The sequence below is a fragment of the Culicoides brevitarsis genome, chromosome 1 (assembly GCF_036172545.1).
Source record: "Culicoides brevitarsis isolate CSIRO-B50_1 chromosome 1, AGI_CSIRO_Cbre_v1, whole genome shotgun sequence".
NCBI classification, from domain to species: Eukaryota; Metazoa; Arthropoda; class Insecta; order Diptera; family Ceratopogonidae; genus Culicoides; species Culicoides brevitarsis.
Window position 1 is genome coordinate 43279214 of NC_087085.1, and position 15920 is coordinate 43295133.

The following is a 15920-nucleotide window of genomic DNA, read 5'->3' on the forward strand; positions in this document are numbered from 1 at the left end:
AAAAATGATAAAAATTCTAATTTTTGATCAAATACTCGAAAATTTTATGAGAAAAAATAATATAAATTATTTCAAAAAATTTAAGGATTTTTAAAAAAAAATTAATTACGAAGTATTCAAATATTTTCCTCAGTTTTCAAAAAGTGACTTGTAAAAAAATCAGCGGTTCAACTAAAAAATTTTTCAAAAAAAAAATTAAAAGTTTTGAAAACATGATTTTTGAAAAACTATTTTTAGAGAAGAAATTTTTTTTAAAAATATAATTTTCAATAATTTACAAAAGTTAATAAATTAATAATTTTTTACATATTTTTTTTTTAAATTCCCTTCAAAATTATTAAAATCAGAATAAAAATTTTTATTTTTTTTTTTATTTTACCCCATGTATAATTTAGAAAAAAAAATTCTTTTTTAATTGATTGACGAATTTACGATCTTTTATTAAAAGAAGATGATCTCAAAAAGTATGAAACAAACTTTACAAAACAAAAAAAAATTAATGAGCTTCTCCCTTCTTGCCTGCAACTCTCTTAAAATCGTCCATTTTTGTCGTTATGATTGGTGCGCCAATGAATGCCAAATGCTCAATGACTGTCTTGTCGTCGCCCGTTTGATTGTTCTTGATGAAAATCTGGATATTTTGGACATTTTGGAATTTCACGAAACGCAAATTAACCGGAGTACCGTTTTCGCAGTCCTTTGCCGTCAACGAAAGATCTTGCACCGAAACATATCCCTCCGCCATGTCAAAATCCAGGGTCCGTGGTTGATTGATGAACAGCTTGATGTCTTTCGGGGCATGTGCAGGCGGCGCCTTTACCTTGATCGAGTGAATTTTCACCGCTTGATTGAATGTGATCGAGACAATGAGTTGTTCGTCGCAATCCGAAGCCAAATATCCCGCGCCCGCCTTCAAACAATGCGCCAACGGATGATCGTCAGCTTCGTTCAGGCATTCACACTGATTGGCTTGAATGAACGTCGCGAGATCCATCAAACCTTGGCCGTAGTCGTCGCCGTTATCGCCATCTTCGCCCGATGCGTAATGTTGCGTGATTTTGCTTTCGAGCGCATTTATGTCGGCGCCTTGGATTCGGTCGATTTTCGTTCGATTGCGATAAAAAATGAAAGTTGGCATCGCAGAAACTCCCTGACCCGCAGCTGTGTCTTGGCACTTGTCGACATCGACTTTGAGGAAAATTGCTTTCGGATATTTGGCGGGCAGGCGTTCGAAATGTGGAGCTATTGAGCGACATGGACCGCACCTGAAAATGCAAAAAATTAAAATTAAAAAAATTGTAAAAAAAATTAAATTAAAATTTTTACCAAGTTGCGGTGAAATCAACGACAACGAGTTTTATGCCAGCGTTGGTTAGTTCAGCTTGGAAGTGCGAATCATCATTTATTGCTCTTACTGCCATAATTGAAAGGGAATCTAATTAAATTGATGAATTTTTGTGGATTTTAGAGAATGAGTTTGCAATAAATTTTGTGTTTATGTAAAATGACAGCGAGACGTCAAATGGAGTTTTTGACAGATTTGAGGTAAGTACAATTAACAAAAATGTTACAGGTTTCATCCAATTTTTTTTTCAAAAAAAAAATATTTAAATAAAAAATAAAATAATTAAAAAATTAAATAAAATAAAAAATTAGTAAAAAAAAATAAATTAAATATGAATAATTAATTAATTAATAAATAATTAATTAAATAATGAAAACAAATTAAATAATTAATTAATTAATTAATTAAATATAATAAAATAAAATAAAAAATAAATGAAATAAAAATTAAAAAAAAAATAAATAATATAATTTTTTTTTAAATTGAACTTAAAAAAAAAATTTAAAAGAAGATAAATTTAATAATAAAAATAGCTAAAAAAAATAATTTTAAAAAGTAATTAAAAATTTAATTTAAAAAAAATAATTAATTATTTAATTTATATAGTAATAGATTTTTTTTAACTATTTTTCTTATTTCAAAATTAAAAAAAAATAAAAAATATTTTTTAAATAAAAATCTATTTGACAAAGAAAAACTTTTTTTACTTGAACTTTTAATAAGACAAAAATTTTAAATAAAATATAAAAAATGTTGATTAAAAAATTAAAATATATTTTTCTCCTCAATAAAAAAAATAAAATATAAAAATAAAAAAAAAATGATTTTTTGAATAAAAAAATGAAATTAAATTAATTTTAAAATTAATAATAAATTTTTTTAAATTTTATTTCTACAGATGACAAAAATAAAATATAAATTAAAAATTGAACTTCAAATTTAAAATTAACTTCTTTAATTTAATTTTTTTTAGTTTTTGAATAAAATTTAATTTAAATTTTTTTATTTTTTTTTATAATTTTTTTTTAAAATAGTCTTCAAAAAAAAAAAAAAAAGATCAATAATTTTCCGTTTATTAGCCATTTATTTTTCATTCATTTTATATTAATATTTATTAACATTATTATTATTTTTAATATTATCGTTAATCTCTTTCTTACATTAAAATTGTAAGTTGCACATTTATATATTATTATTTTTTAAATTTAATTTTAACTTTTTCATCTTGACACGTTTTTAAGTTACTTTTTTTAATACAATTAGTTTTCTATTTTCGTCTAGTTGCCTATTTAATCTAAATTTACAGACAAAAAAGTCTTTTAACAACATGACACTTTTTTATTTATGGCAGACGTTCATTTATTATTTTTTTATTAAACATTTTTTTTAATATTTATAAAAATTTAGAATTTTTATATTTAATTTTTTTTTTAATTATTTTTCATTGACAATTCCTGTTTTTTTTTTCTTTAAATTTTTATTTCTACATTTTTCGGGGGTTTTTTCAAAAAAATTTACATTTACAAATCTAACAATTTTTTAGATTATTTATTTTTTAATAAAATGGTCCATAAAAACCATGCATCTGTGAATGTTTGACATTTTTTTCTATCGTTCTAAGATAAAAAGCACATTAATTACAATAAGGCGCAAATTAAAATTCTTCGTCATCAATATGTATTTTCATAAGCATTATTACAATTATTTTTATTATTATCTGCACATCTATTTATTAATAATTTTATTTTTTTTTTTAAATTAATTTTTTTTTTTAGAAGTTTTTTTTAAGTTAACGCAACAAAAAACGTAAAATAGGCACTAATTTATAATTTTTTCATTTTTTAATAAATAAATTATTTTTTGTTATTTTTTTTTATAATATTTCAAAAAATATTATTAATTGAATGCTTTATTGTGGTTGAGCACTGGGACGTTAATTAACAGAAATTCTATGGAATTTTTTATTTTCTTGTAATTTTTTTTCTTTTTGACACGACACTAAATTTGTTCTTAATTTTATTTTTAATTTTTTTTTTTGTAAAAAAAATTTTTTTTTTTTCAGATTTTTACAATATGCAACATCTCTTTTTGTTTTTCCGCTTGTACTCATCTTTAACCAAAGGTCTTTCTGACAATTGGAATTTTCTTACAACGCGCACCAATTCATGGAACGCCTGATCGACATTAACTCTATTTTTGGCACTGCATTCAATGTAGGGAATTTTGAGTTGACGACTCAATTGTTGCGCTTCTTCCAATTGCACGTGTCGCTGAAATTCCAAATCTGACTTGTTGCCAACCATGAGCATCGGAAATTCATCACGATCTTTGACACGGAGAATTTGGCGGTGAAATTTGAACATTTCGTCGAAACTCGAGTGATCGGTAACGGAAAAGACGAGCAAGAAACCTTCGCCGGAACGCATATATTGCTCTCGCATCGCGGAAAATTCTTCTTGACCAGCAGTGTCGAGGACTGTAAATGGAGAAATTGATGAGTTTTTGAATTAATTTTTTTAGAAATAGACAAATTTGATGATATATCATGATATTTTTGACGTTTCATGATAAACTTTCAAAAAATTTCCTCATAAACGTCAAAATTTCTTGATATATCATGATATTTTTGACGTTTCATGATGAATTTTTATAAAATTTCCTCATGAACGTCAAAATTTGAAAATATATCATGATATTTTTGACGTTTCATGAAAAATTTTTATAAAATTTCCTCATAAACGTCAAAATTTCTTGATATATCATGATATTTTTGACGTTTCATGATAAATTTTTATAAAATTTCCTCATAAACGTCAAAATTTGAAAATATATCATGATATTTTTGACGTTTCATGAAAAATTTTTATAAAAAGTTACTCATAAACGTCAAAATTTCTTGATATATCATGATATTTTTGACGTTTCATGAAAAATTTTTATAAAAAGTTACTCATAAACGTCAAAATTTCTTGATATATCATGATATATTTGACGTTTCATGATATTTTAAACTTTTTCGAAGTTCGATTCTTAAATTTTTCTTCGAAAACGTAAAAATTAACCAAATCTCGTCTTATTATATAACATCAAAAATAACTTACTGTCCAATTTGCATGGAATATCATCGATAACGCATTGCTTCGTATACGAATCTTCGATGGTAGGATCGTAATCTGTGACAAAATAGCTCTGAAACGACAAAAATTACTATTAAATCCATATTTCCGTAAAAAAAAGTTTCTATTTACTCAAAAAATTTGACTCTAAATTGAGAGAGAGATCGTAACATTTGCCGTTAATGAATACTGTAAGCACCAATTTTCGCCCACACAACGTTGTAGGTTGTTTAACTTTAAATAACTTTTTAATTAGAGATCAATTTTCTCATCTTTTTATTTTTGTTTTTATTGGAAATCACTCATTAACGAACTTTGATCTTTTTTTCAATGCATCTTCAAAGAGATTTAAAAAAAAAAATTTTTTTTTCATCAACAGGGTTCGTAAAAACCTTCGACTTGCGAACCCTGCGCGTAAATAAAATTTCATAATTCACTTCGCATATTTACAAAACAATATTGTTTACCTTCTGTTCGAACTTTTAATTGTTTGGCTCGACAACGACGACGACGGCGTCGATACACATGAATCATACGTTGTTTCGGTTTTTTCTCGCCTTCATTGACTAAAGTGCATGCAACAAGTGCCAAAAAATTGTCTCACAAGAATTACTCTCGTACAGCCCCCGTATAGCCCCTACAGGCGTATAGGTCTGTACGAGTATGTGCAAATATTTGCAACTTTGCGATGTAGAAAAAAAAATAAACCGCACGGCTTCCATGTTGATTAAAGTTCACATTCGCGTCATGCGAGCCGAATAAAGGAGATTCAAGAGCGTGACTTTGAATGATTCCTTTTTTCGTTTCGTTCGTTCGTTCGTACAATTAACATGCATCGCAACATATTTATAAAAAAAATAAAAATAAAAAGTTGATTTTGTTGTCTTTCAATATCAACGCAGTCGCATTAAAATTAGAAACATAAGGCACGTACCATTATTTTTTTTTTCGTGTTGTGTATGCGAGAAACAACATAATTTTAGTGTTTAGACAGAATTTGTACGGGCAGGCACACAAACACACACTTGCGAGTAATTTGACGACGACGATAATGATGACGAGAGGGCAATGTTTAAAAAATTAAGAAGGGAGTTGATTAGGGAGTGGAATGGAATTGAGAATTAGCGCGCTTTTTGTTAAAATTTCAGGATTTTTACAAAATATTAACTTATGAATTTAAAAAAATAGTTAAATTTTGTAATTTAATATTTTTTAAATAAATATTTTTTTATTAATAATTTTTAAATTAAAATAAAAAAATTTAAGAAATTCAGAATTTTTTTTGTTAAAAAAAATCCATTTTTAGTTTAATTATTTACATTTATTTATTTTTAAAAAATTAAATTATTTTTTTAAAAAAAAAATTTTTTTTTCAATTTTTAATTTTTTTTTTAAATTTTTTTATTATTAAAAAATTCAAAAATTTGAAAAAAAAATTAAACCAAAAATTTTTTTAATTTGTTAAAAAATATTAAAATTAATTAATTAAAAATTTAATAATATTTTTTTTAATGTAAATTAATAAAGAATTTAAAAAAGTTTCGGATTATTTAAAAAAAAAATTATAAAAATTTTGAATTTATAAAAAATAAATTCCATTTTCGTTTAATTATTTAATTTTTTTTTTTAATATTTAAAAATTTTAAAAATTAAATCTCTTACTTGAAAATAGATTAAAATTTATAAATATTTTTTTTTTAATTATTTTTTATTATTAAATTTTTTATTTTTAAATTTTATTTTATTTTAAATTTTTTTTGATATTTTTTCGAATTTCAAAAATAAAAAATAATAATCTGAATTTAAAAGAATACTTTTTTTTAAAAATAATTTTTTTTTGTCGAAAATTATGAACAAAAAACTTTTAACTCAAATTTAGAATGAAAAAAATTAAATTATTTTTTTTTCTTTAAAAATTTTCTTAAAATAAAAAAAAATCAAAATTATAAAAAATTAAAATGTAAAAATTTTTTTTTTTTAAATTGTTAATATTTTAAAAAAATTTAATTTTTTAAAAAAATTTTTTATTAAAAATTAATTTTTTAAAAAAATTTTAAAAATTTTAAATTTATTTAAAAATTTTCAAATTTTTTTGTTGAAATTTAAAAAAATTTTTTTTTAATTTTATTTAAAAATTTTGAATTAATTTAAAAAAAAAATATTCAGACAGACATCAAACCGGTAAAAACGATATTTTTTCCCATTTGGTGACAACTCAACTTTAATAATGTCTAAAAATAGTAAATTTTGAAAGATAAATCTATCGATAGTCGTGTCGTATCGCACTTCGTTCACTTTATCATTTTCCGTTTATCTAATATTAAACGTTCTGTATCGCAATAAAATGTCAATAGTACAAAAATTCTATTTGAAACAAACAGAACTGTTTCGACAAAACGGCACTCCAAAGCGAAATCAAATCACTTTGCATGACACAACTCATAACTATTACAATATTTTATTTATTCGCCGTCTGTGGGCGATCATCTCATATTTTTTTTAGTTTTTCTCTCCTCTCTATTTAAAAAATCATCGCGTCACACATTTTTTTTTTTCTTCTATTCGTAGTAAAGTACAAATCAAATACCAGATGCACAATATCTCACTTTATGTGAAATATTTATCTGATGATGGAACGCAGCAGCGACAAGGCACGGCGAAAATTCCTCGGTACGACGTCACTTACTTGGATAAATTGTATGGTTAAAGCACTTTTTCCGACACCTCCTCCGCCGACAACAACTAATTTGTAAATCTGGCTGTACGGATGGTTATTTTGGTCGTATTTGGCCATTTTCGTTCTGTTGGAGAATTTTCCGGATTTCAATTTGAAGCGCGAATGGATTTTTCGATGATGCGATTTGCGGTACAAAAGTTAGAAAAAGAGAAATATTTTTGTGTGTGTTGTCAAAAAATTAACAAAAAAAATCTCGGGAAGAAGAAAAATTTGTGCCGTACGACTTAACTTACACTAAAAACTGAACTGATGACTACTCTACTCGTAATGAATGAAGGCGAGATGTGTGTCATATGTTTACTTGCCCATCTATCTCTGTACCGTGTCTTTATGGCGTATACGGGACAGTTATTTGTGTGTGTCTCTCATTTATCAATGAAGTCGTGTGCGTGTGCGAGATTTATGAATGAGAGAGAATTATTGCGTTTCTCTTTTGTCGAGACATTTTTTTTTCGAGGGGTTCGAGTATCGGATTTTTTTGAAAATATTTCAAGTTGAAAAGTCGTTAATATTTTAAATTATTTTTTAAATAATTGACAAATTAAATTATTTTTTTTAATTAATTATTTTTTTTTTAAATTAAATTAAAAAATAAAATTAAAATTAAAAAAATTATTAATTAATTTTTAATTTATTTAAACAATTTAATTTAAAAAAATTAAAGTTTTTTTTTTGTTAAATTTATTCAAAAATTAATCATTAAATTTACTTAAAAATAATTTTTTCAATTTATTTAAAATTATTTCTTGAATTATTTTTATTTTTTTTAATTTAATTTAAATTTTTTTATTAAATTTATTATTTTTTTAAAAAATCTTTTTTTTTAATAAATTTATTTTAAAATTATTTCATGAAATTTTACTTAATTTTTAATTTAATTTATTTAGAAATTATTAATTAAATTTTTAAAAATTTATTAAAATTATTTAAATTATTTTTAATTTATTTTTTTAAATTTTTTAAAAATTATTTAAAATTTTTTTTAATATTTTTTAAATTTATTTATTTTAATTTCAAAAATAATTAATTCCAAATTTATTTAAAAATTATTTATTATTTATTAAATTTATTTAAATTTTGTTTTTAAATTTATTTAGATTTTTTTTATTAAATTTTTTCAATAAATTAATCATTAAATTTTCTTAAAAATAATTTTTTTAATTTATTAAAAATTATTTTTTTTTAAATTTTTAAAAATTATTTTTTAATTCATTTAATTTTTTTATAATTTAAATTTTTTAAAAATTTTTTAAAAATTTGTTTTTTGTTAAATAAATTTAAAAATGATTTCTAAAATTTATTGATTTTTTTAAATTAAAGTAAATTAATTTAATTTTAATATTTTTCAAAATTTTTTTTAAATTATTTTTAAAATTTATTTAGAAATTTTTTAAAAATTATTTTTAATTAAATTTTTTAATTAATATTTTTTTTCTTTTCAGATTATTGAATGAAAATTTGAATAGATTTTTCAAAGAAATCATCTTTAAATAATTTTTTGCTGTAATTTTGGTAAGTTTAAATATCAAATGTATTCCAATTAATTCAAACCAAGCAAATAACCTTTAGCAAATTGAAAACTTTCTCAAAAATTTTAAAGTTCGTCGAATATCTTTATTTAACAAAATTAATTTTTCTTCAATTTAAAGTCTTTAAAAAAAAATAAAAAATCTTATCCTGCTTTTTTCAACGCCATCCCAATTTGATTAAAATCAGTACAAGGACATCCATTCGCCAACGTTCCTGATCTTCCTCCCGGGCAAGCAGGTTTATTTTTCGCACACTTTTTCGGCTTCTGACTCTTTTTCTGCCCATTTGATCGACTAATCGGTGCACTTCTTGCTTGTTCATCATAATAGTCAAAAGTAGGAAACGTTGGAAGCTTTTCTAATCTTTCACTTCCCCCTTCATCTAAAGCTCCAAAGACAAAATCTCCTCCGCCTCCTTTCATCCTTTCTTCAATAACTTGCGTTGCACTTTTATCCGTTAAATGATAATTTGGCTTTAACCGCGGATCAATAATGTTAATAATTGGCGGGAATCGAGTAGGTCTCTCTGTCGTCGTTGTAGTTGTTGAACTCGTTGAAAATACAAAAGTTTGATTGTTCACGATGTTATTTGTGAAATTCGTATTAATATTGATGCTAATCAAAGGAAAAGGTGTCACGTAATTTGTTCCAAAATTTAATCCACAAAGTTTTTTCCAAAAGAATAAAGGTTTTGCCGTTGAGATTGTGAGAAAAGTCACGAAAAATATCGAAATTTTCATCTTAACTTCGTTTCTTGTTGAATTTTGAACTAAAAATGAATTGTAATTTCGAATTGCATCTAATTTATGGTTTAAAATCAATGTAACAAAGTGCTATGAAAAAAATTTCAAGTTCTTTTCGTCAATTTAGTGACAATTGTTCAGTGCATCCATTGAATCACAACTTTTTTGTTACACTCAAAATTACTATATCGATATTTAAATGAATGTTTGAATTAGAGAGTTGCATCATATTTGTCAAAATAGAATACAATTATCTCAGTTAACGAACTTTTTTGTATCAAAAAGCCTTTTGGTTGAGATTTGATCGTATTTTTATATAAAAATATTTTTGTTAGACCTGAAAAACGAAATTTTTATGGGAATTCATCAAATTATTGAACATAAAAAGTAGTAATTGGTTACATTAGTGACTTTTGAAATACATTAGCGATTAACAATATGTCAAGGTATATTCGCCAATTTTTGTTGCAAAATTTCTATTAGATAATTTCAATCTTGAAATTTAATTCTAAAAAGTTAAAGAAACTAAAAATCTCATATCAGGAAGTTTTTTTAACATTGAAAGTTCATTTCCGTTTCAATATGAGTAATTTTAGGGTAAATTCCCATTTTTTGTCAACTTTGAATTTTTTTAACTCATCATTAACGAAAAACAATAGAATTCATCGTAAATATTTGTCAGTTTATTGTTTGAAGTGAATCGTTTAACACCTTTTTACGATAATTTTCATTTAAAAATTAAACAAAGCGATGAATTTCATAATTTTTGTTATGATTTCGGTAATTCCTATTCTAAAAGCACAAGATTTGTCTGAAGAAGAAATTACAGAAATAAATATAGCTCCAACTTTTCCAAATTATGACTTTCAAGAAAAAGTTGAAGATGAAATAGAAGAAGAAACAGAAGCAGCTACAATTTACAGATTTTTTATAACTCCATTTCCGTTGATAACTTTGGGACTTGGAGCAACGTTAAGTGAGTTTTTAATGAAATTTCAATTTTAGAGCTCAATATAACTTTAAAAGAGCTCTAAAATTAAATTTCATCAAAATTGAAATAACTCGAATTTTTCTCGAAAAGCTCCTACTCAACCGACTGATGGGGGAGGTTCAAACAATCCAACGGGATCTACTACTTCAAGAACATCAACAAGGACATCTACAGGAACTTCTTCAACAACTACTCGAACAACTACAACTACAACTTCTGACTACATTGATCCTCGAAATCGATTAGGACTCTTGTTCGATTATAATGGAAATGTTATCGACTTTGAGGATTATCTTGATAGTTCAACCAAAAAGCAAGAAAGTTTAGGATCGAAATGGAAAATTTTAGAACAAATTGCGAAAAATAAGAAAAAACCATAAATTTTCTAAAAAAAATAAAATTTATTAAAAATTTATCCGCTTCTTGAAAGTCTTGTGGCAGTAAAACTCGGTAAATTTGCTTTCGTTGGAAAAGGTTTTGCTAATTTTTGAAGTTCCTGAAGTTGAATAGCCTGAAATTCGAAAATTGAAAAATTGTATTGAAACAAATTGAAAGCTTTAACTCACAATAGGTCCTTGAGTCATTTGAAAGTTTCTAAATCCGCTTCGTACATTATTGATAGGAAGTAAAGTTGTAACAGTCGATGTTAAAGCAGGAGGAAATGGAGAACTGACATTGTTGATATTGGTTGGAACAGTTCCATTTATTAAAGAGTTTTGGGTTGTTATTGTCGTTCGAACTGTTGTAGTTGTTAAAGTTGTTACTCTTGTAGTTGTCGTCGTCGTTGTCGTTGAAAGGCTTGTAGTTGTCCTGATTGTTGTTGTACTTGTAGTTGTTCTGCTTGTAGTTGAAGATAGAGCTTGAAGTCTCGCATTTAATCCTAAAGTTATCAAAGGAAATGGCGTAACGCATTGACCATAAAATCGACATCGATCGTAAAATATGGGACTAGATTTTGTAGCTTGGAGTATTATTAGCAAAAATAGAAAGCGATTTAGCTCTAAAATCATCGCTTTTGTGTCCATTCACATGGCTCGTTTCCATGTTACTGCCACAGATTTTCCGAATACAAAACTAACGAAGCGTGTTTCATTCAAAGGTCACTTTTTTTTGCTCACGTGTGCAACGAAGGTCAATCTTGTCAACAAGAGTTTAATGATTTTTTTTTGTACTAAATAGGAATTTGGGTCAATAATTAATTTTTTTCTTTTTCTTTTAGGATTTTTTCGGATGGAAGTAATTCAGCAGCGAATTCTAACAGTTCAACATCTCTAACAGTTGTTGATGATCCTTGTAATCTCGAAAAATTTTCCATTTCAGGTACTGAACTTTCAGTTGAACTTACTTCAGGAATGTTACTTGACGTAGATGAAGCAATTATTGGTCCACGAATTGTTGTCGTGAAGAAATTTTGATTTTGTTGCCCGAAATTCGATTGCGATGTAAAGAAATTTGGATTTTGTTGTCCAAAATTTGGTTGAGGCGTGAAGAAATTTGTCGTTAAAGGTCCTACATTGCCGGAAAATTGTGAAAACCCTCGCGTTGTTGGAGTTGTGATGAATCCCAAACGGAAGCTATTCACAGGAGGAGTTGGATAATTATTTCGATAAAACTGATTTCCGCACATACTGTTTCTTATGATATCCATTTTTTGCTCCAGCATTGGAAATATTGAACTTCTCAAGCAAAAAATTGATCTCACGAAAGTACTTTCATCAATGCAGAATGTTGATCGAATGCTAACGATGCAGAAAAGAAGTTGTGTCTTGAAAAAAGTTGGCAGAAAATCCATTTTTGTGTGTTTGATGCACTGACGATTAACGAACTATTAACCAGAGTAAACAAATTCAACGCACAAATGAGTCGCATGACCATGTTGAAGTTTTTTGTGCAAGAAAATTATACAGTAGTAATTTACTCTAAATGCGATAATGGATTGGGAAGAACCATTAAATTAGTGTGAATTTTGTTTAAAGCGAATTCACTTCGGTGTCAGCTTCAGGTTAGTATAAAAAAGTTTAACGAATAAATTTCTAATGTGTTTTTTTTTTCAGATATTTTATTTTTATATCAAGGATTGAACTAAAATTTTGAAAATTCCTAATGTTCAAGGTTTCAAAAAAAAAAAAAGGAGAAATTGCTTATTTATTAAGATAAGTCCTTTTATTCTTTATGTGATGCCGGAGCTATTGCTAAACATAAAAATTATGACGTGAATATGAGTCTAATGACAGCCAATTTAAACGACTTAAATATCAACTCTACCCTTGGGCACGAATGAATCCATTTTTTTTAATGAAACTCTGGCACATGGATAAAATATCACTACTTCCGCTTCCAATTATGTATTTTACAGAGAATAGTCAAGAAGCAATGCACAAGTACTTCAGGAAAAATTTTGTACACCATGCACGACAAGATTCATATGGAAACAGACTTCTTAATTGTTTTTATCGATCCGTTTACTTCAGCGATCCATATATTTCTTCATTTAACAATTCTTAAAGTTCCTCATAATAAAGAATAGAAGTGAAGAAATAAAAATCATAATCCGAACCAATAATAAAGGACAAGTCAGAAAGCGAAAAAAACTTAAGGTAGAAAGTATCGGATTAAGTTTTAAAACATCATTAGAGACAGATGGCAAAAATGCAAGCTTCCATTGTTTTAAATTTTCTTTCAATTTTCAATTTTCTAAAGCTTGTAAATAACAATTTTGGATCATAGTTTGACATCATAAATTTTTCAAATATAAACGTTTTAAAAAAATCTTCAATAAAAAGTTAATGAATAACAAAACTACATTTAACATCCATGCTGATACAATATGAATCATCTAAAATTGATTGAAAATATGAAAAAAGTGTCACTGAACGCCTTTTTATATGCACCATTTATAATGCTCAACACAGATTTTTGTTCTATATTCTGCTCTTAACGAGAATGTTCTCTTCACAAAAGCTAATTCAAATAACTTTTTTTTACATAGAACGTTTTTTCCTGAACTTAATGATATATTTATGTTCTAATTGAATGATTTCAGTAAAATTGGTGCGAATTTCCAGACAACTTCTGTTCAGTTTTTAACGTCATTTAGACGATGTTTTACCAAATATTGCAAAATATTTAACTTTTAATGCGATTTAAAATGATAAATTTGGCAATTTCAACATTTTTAATTTTAATTTCTTTTTTAAGTGAAATAGTTTTTGGTAAGGTTTAAATTTTTCAAGAAAAGTTCTTTTAAAGAAAGTTCATATTTTGTAACAGGTCAAGTTTGTTACACGCCAGATGCTCGTTTAGGAAATTGCATTGCTTACTCGACATGCGATTATATGATAAAACTCGTCGCTCAGCTCAATTCAAATGCGGATTTCAGTGCTTATTCGATCATTTGGCAGTCGGTATGTGATTATGGCGATGGAGGAGATCCCATCGTTTGTTGTCCTTCTGATAGTAATTCGCAAGGAAGCGGATATTGGTTCTTATTTGCGCCAATGAACACGGAAACTCCTGCAACGAACGTTGATACTGTCACAGGAGGATGGAATTGGGGCGATTCGAATGGCATTAATTTTGATACGACAGAAAGTACAACTCAAACTTCTCCTGTGACAATTCCAACGTATGATGCTGCGAGTGATAATCGCTGTGGCATTACAAATGCGAGTCATACGCGTGTCGTTGGAGGAAGAGAAGCTTCGAGAGGAGCATATCCATGGATTGCAGCTTTGTTATATCAAACTCAAGGAAATGCTGGATTAAAGCAATTATGCGGAGGATCTTTAATCACGAAAAGACATGTTCTCACAGCTGTAAGATTTTTTCAAAAGACTTTTTGAAAAGTCATTAAAAATTGATTTTTAGGCTCATTGCGGTAAACCAACTCTCCGTTCTGTGGCATTGGGCATTCATGATATCAACAAACTTTACGAAGGCGTCGTCATTCAAGTTGAAAAAACTCGCGTTCACGAAGAATACGACTCGAAAAAGATCGTCAACGACATTTGCATGCTCAAGTTAATTCAAGACGCTCCAATTAATGACTTTATTCGCCCGATTTGTCTTCCAACGCAAGAACCTCAAAGAAGCATGGATTTGACGGGATATCAACCTTTTGTCGCTGGATGGGGAACAACAAGTACTCAAGGTCCAGCAGCAAATGTTCTTCAAGAAGTTCAAGTTCCCGTTGTTTCAACGCAATCCTGTGGAAATTCGTACAAAACTTTCTTTCCGAATCAGGTTTATGACAATAGAATTATTTGTGCGGGAGCGACGGGAAGAGATAGTTGTCAAGGCGATTCGGGAGGTCCGTTAATGTTTCCTGTGGTAAGTTTAATGAGAAAGATTTTAAAGAAAATTTTTACTTTTTATGATTTTTTTTAGCTTTCGGCGAATGGAAATTATTATTATTATGTGCTAATTGGAGTTGTTTCTTATGGATATGAATGCGGAACGCCAGGTAAAATTTATGCAAAACTTTTATTTTCAAAATTTAAAAAATTTTAATTTTTAAAAGTGAAAAGTACAAAAATTTGTGAAAAAAAAATTAATTTTTTACATATAAATTTTTATTTATTTTTTTTTTAATTTTTTATATAATTTTTTTTATATTTAAATAACATTTAATTAAAAAAGTGAAAAAAATAAAATAAAATTTAGAAAATTCGTAACTTAACAGAATTTCGTAAAATTAATTTTTTTAATTTTTTTAATGTGAAAATTAAAAAAAAATTAATAATTTAATCTTATTTTAATTTTGTTTTAAAAAATTAATTTTAAAATTTTTCACATTAAAAATTAAGAAAAAAATTAATTTTACATAATTCTAATAAATTGTGAATTTTATAAATTTTATCTTATTTTTTTTCTTTATTGAATATTATTAAAAAATATTAAAAATACATAACATAAAAAAAAATTTAAAAAAATGTAAATTAATTAAGTATAAAATTACATTTTATTTTTTTTTAAATTTTTATATTTTTCACTTTTAATTTTTTTTCATTATTTTATCAAAAATACAAAAAAAAATAAAATTTTAGAACAAAAAATTAAATTAAATTTAAAAAATTATTTTTTTTTTTTTATATTTTTTTTTAATTTTAGGTTTTCCGGGAGTTTATACGAGAGTAACAACATTCCTTCCATGGATTCAAAGAAATTTAAATTAAAAAAAAATGCTTGAAGCAATGAAAAAATTTTGTTTACTAATTTTTCAATCCCATGGATGAAAAAACTATAAAGAGTTAAAACAACAAAAATTCCATGTTTTTCGTATTTTTTAACAATAACAACAACAACTATCAAACAATAACAACAGATTATGTCAAAAAACCACTCAAGCCATTAATTAGCTAATCTTGAAATGCCCTTCACACTGCTGCGTTACAAAACCAAAACATTCAATTTTAATTAAAATTAAAAAAATCAGAAAAATATTTTTTTTGGAAAAACCA

At 25.9% G+C, this 15920-nt stretch overlaps 3 protein-coding genes across 3 annotated transcripts; 1 reads left to right on the forward strand and 2 right to left on the reverse strand.

Moving 5' to 3' along the window:
* Positions 1 to 363: 363 nt before the first annotated feature.
* LOC134831723 (thioredoxin-like protein 1) lies at positions 364 to 1505 on the reverse strand. Its single transcript, XM_063845533.1, has 2 exons — positions 1327 to 1505; positions 364 to 1265 (listed from the first exon to the last, which is right to left on the reverse strand). The coding sequence occupies exons 1-2, from the start codon at positions 1419 to 1421 to the stop codon at positions 497 to 499; spliced, it is 864 nt and encodes a 287-aa protein (XP_063701603.1). The 5' UTR covers positions 1422 to 1505; the 3' UTR covers positions 364 to 496.
* A 1739-nt stretch (positions 1506 to 3244) lies between these two features.
* Positions 3245 to 7421, reverse strand: LOC134827685 (ras-like protein 2). The gene is made up of 3 exons (XM_063840447.1): positions 7148 to 7421; positions 4447 to 4534; positions 3245 to 3821 (listed from the first exon to the last, which is right to left on the reverse strand). Exons 1-3 carry the CDS (start codon positions 7253 to 7255, stop codon positions 3412 to 3414), a joined length of 606 nt encoding a protein of 201 aa, XP_063696517.1. The 5' UTR covers positions 7256 to 7421; the 3' UTR covers positions 3245 to 3411.
* A 6375-nt stretch (positions 7422 to 13796) lies between these two features.
* Positions 13797 to 15697, forward strand: LOC134837888 (venom serine protease Bi-VSP). Its single transcript, XM_063853279.1, has 4 exons — positions 13797 to 14276; positions 14329 to 14790; positions 14848 to 14923; positions 15571 to 15697. The coding sequence occupies exons 1-4, from the start codon at positions 13797 to 13799 to the stop codon at positions 15633 to 15635; spliced, it is 1083 nt and encodes a 360-aa protein (XP_063709349.1). The 3' UTR covers positions 15636 to 15697.
* Positions 15698 to 15920: the final 223 nt, after the last annotated feature.

Excerpts from the sequence above, each read along its gene's own strand:
- LOC134837888 (XM_063853279.1), top strand. The coding sequence starts at position 13,797 with ATGATAAAACTCGTCGCTCAGCTCAATTCAAATGCGGATTTCAGTGCT. Across the intron at positions 14,277-14,328 it reads AAAGACATGTTCTCACAGCT|GCTCATTGCGGTAAACCAAC; the intron begins GTAAGATTTTTT and ends ATTGATTTTTAG. Across the intron at positions 14,924-15,570 it reads ATATGAATGCGGAACGCCAG|GTTTTCCGGGAGTTTATACG; the intron begins GTAAAATTTATG and ends TTTTAATTTTAG.
- LOC134827685 (XM_063840447.1), bottom strand. The coding sequence starts at position 7,255 with ATGGCCAAATACGACCAAAATAACCATCCGTACAGCCAGATTTACAAA. Across the intron at positions 4,535-7,147 it reads TAACCATACAATTTATCCAA|AGCTATTTTGTCACAGATTA; the intron begins GTAAGTGACGTC and ends TTGTCGTTTCAG. Across the intron at positions 3,822-4,446 it reads TATTCCATGCAAATTGGACA|TCCTCGACACTGCTGGTCAA; the intron begins GTAAGTTATTTT and ends CTCCATTTACAG.
- LOC134831723 (XM_063845533.1), bottom strand. The coding sequence starts at position 1,421 with ATGGCAGTAAGAGCAATAAATGATGATTCGCACTTCCAAGCTGAACTA. Across the intron at positions 1,266-1,326 it reads GTTGATTTCACCGCAACTTG|GTGCGGTCCATGTCGCTCAA; the intron begins GTAAAAATTTTA and ends TTGCATTTTCAG.